The following is a 3,739-nucleotide window of genomic DNA, read 5'->3' as shown; positions in this document are numbered from 1 at the left end:
CATGCATGAAGAAATGAGGCTAGAACATCAAAATAAGCTAAGAATGGGGTCTTAGGGTTTGGAACCCGACCTTGGGTGCATAAAGGCAGCTACTTTGAGCTCCTACAGCTCAAATATACTTAGATCTATGATCCATTTCCTTATAGGAGTCCCAATCTCGAGTTTGGATCCAAAAAGTCCCAAAAAGAAGCACATCTAAGCATACAAGACTGTCAAATGGAAATAACAAGCAAGGTACAAGCTTTAGTACCAGGATGTGAGGCTGATGATCAAGAGACTCTGGATCTTCTTCTTCTCCTTTGGATCTTCCTTCTTTCTTTCTCTTCCAAAACCTCCAAACTAGCACAAACACACTCAAGCTCAACAATGGGGGCTAGGGTTTACAGGGGAAATGCTATAAAGGTGCTGGAGGCTGGGGTGGGAGGCTATAATGACGTTTATATAGGGTACAAACCCTTGAAATTAGGGCTTCATCCAGACAGGCAAACTCGCCGAGTCCCTTCATATGGACTCGCCGAGTAGTCAACTTAAAATGCGTGAACATCCCGTCACTACTCGACGAGTTGGGTTACAAACTCGTCGAGTATCCCTTAAGAAAATGAAAATTACTTTATTTAAATCACATACCAGAAATGGGGCGTTACAACAAGCCTGAGAAAATGCTAAGAAAGAGTACGAGATGAGAATACAAGATTAGAATAGAAGAGTATACAGAGAGAATGAAAGTTGAGTAAGCTATGATAAAGAAGAGAGTATATTTAGAGAGTGTGAGAAAGAAAAGAAAATAATGTTAGAATATGATAGACCAGGCCTGTGGACTGATGTTGTAGATATTTTTCATGTTTTGTATGTTCAACTGTTAACCGTTGTACGAGTGGACGTAGGACCACAAAGACTTGGACTATAAATAATTTTTATTTTTAATGTACCTTGCATGTTGTTGTAATTTATGTTTATGATTTTACTGTAAACTCGAATATTGTGTGGGATGTAAAATGTTTATGAGTTAACAAAATTACACATTTGATAGTTACTCTAAACTCTAATAATCCCTAGATAATTAGATGAGAAAAGGTCGGATCGTTACATCACAACTAATATGCTGCTGATAATGCTTTGTTGGAACTCTTCCGTCCTTATATCTCTTGACGTAGCTTCAAACGGATGTTTTGTATATAATATGCATAAATTGTGTTGCTTTCACAACACTTCGTCCTAAAAAACATAAACGTTTGTAGTATATATATATATATATATATATATATATATATATATATATATATATATTACAAGAATTATTGTAATATGTGTTTGGACTTTGGATAAACCATGTCTCATTATAACTTATAAACTTATAATAATTATAAATAAAAATATAAAACATAGAATGTACAAAAAAAAATCTAATTAAAAGTTTATCTTATAAATTAGGATTAAACATGAAATACAACAAATGCGCCTTGGCTAAGTAGCTGCAACTTATCTATCATTTTGGGCGACTATTTTCGGGTTCCTCTTTTTTAAATTAAGGTGCCGACCTCACTAAAAAAAAGTTTTGTGAATAAACATGTACAAAAACGTTTTCTCAAGTTAATTATTCCAAAAGAAAATAAAAATATATAACTGAATAACCCTAGTGAATACAAATAACTTTCGATTTTTTTACAACGTGTCGTGTTGTGATGAGAAATCCCGTTACTTATAAAATAGATCCACACCTTCAATTGTTCAATGATTTACTTATTCATAAATAACCTACCATGACAAGGAAGTATGAATAGCAGTTTCAGTCTGGTCCCTGACAACATTACCACCTTCAATGGCGGTACCCTACCATGTGAAAATCATTGAACAATGCGATGTATCTCCGCCACCAGATTCCGTCATACCTCCGATCTCACTTCCTCTAACCTTCTTAGACATTCCATGGCTTCTTTACCCTTCATATCAAACCCTTTTCTTCTTTCCAAAACCTCCGCTAAAATCCACGACCACCACCGTCATATCCCTTCTAAAAAAATCCCTCTCCACCACCCTCCACCACTTCCACCCTCTCGCCGGAAACCTCTCTGCTCCACCACCACCCGCCGAGCCACACTTAACTTACACCAAAGGCGACTCCGTCTCACTCACCATTGCGGACTCAAACGCCAACATCAACAATATCTCCGGCAACCACCCCCGAAACGTCGTCAATCTTTACTCTCTTCTACCAAAGCTCCCAATTCCATCCATGCCACGTGACCCCCATCTGACCCTCGTCCTCCCTCTTCTCGCCATCCAGGTTACATTTTTTCACGATTTAGGGTATTCCATCGGAGTCACGACGCAACAAGTAGCAGCTGACGAAAGAACCCTAGATCAGTTTATCAAGTGTTGGGCTTCAGTTTGCAAATCTTTGTTGAATAAAGATTCTTTCGCTGGGTTCAAGTCTACACCTTTGTTCGATCGGAGTGTAATTTCCGACCCCAATTCGCTTAAAACCACGTTCTTGAAACAATGGTGGAGCCGATTGAATTCATCTGAAGTTTCCGGTGAAGAAGTCGATCAAAACATCGTTCAAGCAACTTTCATCTTGACATCCTCCGACATTAACATGATCAAATACCACATACTCGAAAAATGCAAGATGATAAACGAAGATCCACCATTACATCTATCACCCTACGTGAGTGTATGTTCTTTTATATGGATTTGTTTACTTAAAGTCGAAGAAGCCCATGATTCTAGAGGTACATCTTCTAGTTCTCCTCTTTATCTAGGGTTTAACGCAGGTGGAACTAGTCGTTTAAGGGATGAAATACCATCAGCTTACTTTGGAAATTGCATAGCTTTTGGGAGATGTAGGGCGTTTAGGAGTGAATTGTTGGGTGAAGATGGGGTTGTTTTTGCAGCAAAATCAATCGGAAAAGAGATTAAAATGCTTGATAAGGACGTTTTAGGAGGGGCTGAAAGGTGGATATGTGAATGGGATGAATTGAATGTTAGGGTTCTTGGTTCACCAAAAGTGGATTCATATGGGATGGATTTTGGGTGGGGGAAAGTCGATAAAGTTGAGAAGTTATCAAGTCATCAAAATTGTAGGGCAAATCATGTAATTTCTTTAACGGGAAGTAGGGATTTGAAAGGTGGAATTGAGATAGGGGTGGCTCTTTCTAAGGCTAAAATGGCTGCATTCACAGCCCTCTTTAATGGTGGTCTAATGAAACTTGTATGATGAAGAAGATGATGATGTGGTCCAACATTTCAATCCAATAAAAATGACGATAAATTCTGCAAATGCATATGGAGTTTGACCAAGTGTTTCGTTGCACACGTATAAATTTGGAAATGTATAACATTATTTTATATTACTATTGAGATTGAGATTCACACGTTCCTCTACATAAAGTACTTTTTGTCATGTTCACAAGTTCACTAACGTACAAGAAACTATGAAAACGGTACAAGTGGGTGATGAGTCTTTCTTTTCAAGGCAGATAACTAATTTAAAAATTAATTAGAAAACGAAAGCAATCCGATCAAAAGATTAATGGAAGAAGAAATTAGGAAAAACAAAGTTAACCGCTCTTTTTTTTTTTTTTTTGGATGGATCGAACTTGTTTTGAATTTAAAATCAAGATCCATCATTTTAATTTACGCGATTAAATAAATTGTGTTGTTTTTAGTTTGTTGTGTATAAAATCATTATATATTTAAGACTACGTGTGATACCGGTGTACTGCACGGGTCGATTGAA

General features: G+C 37.1%; 1 protein-coding gene across 1 annotated transcript; it reads left to right on the top strand.

Annotated features, from left to right (window-relative positions):
* Positions 1-1,750: 1,750 nt before the first annotated feature.
* Positions 1,751-3,372, top strand: LOC145165079 (anthocyanidin 3-O-glucoside 6''-O-acyltransferase-like). Its single transcript, XM_079083710.1, has one exon. It carries the CDS (start codon positions 1,820-1,822, stop codon positions 3,215-3,217), a length of 1,398 nt encoding a protein of 465 aa, XP_078939836.1. The 5' UTR covers positions 1,751-1,819; the 3' UTR covers positions 3,218-3,372.
* Positions 3,373-3,739: the final 367 nt, after the last annotated feature.

This window comes from Lactuca virosa, chromosome 1 (assembly GCF_052849685.1).
Source record: "Lactuca virosa cultivar CGN04683 chromosome 1, Lactuca_virosa_CGN04683_v6, whole genome shotgun sequence".
NCBI lineage: Eukaryota > Viridiplantae > Streptophyta > Magnoliopsida > Asterales > Asteraceae > Lactuca > Lactuca virosa.
This window is presented reverse-complemented; position numbering and strand designations above follow the sequence as displayed.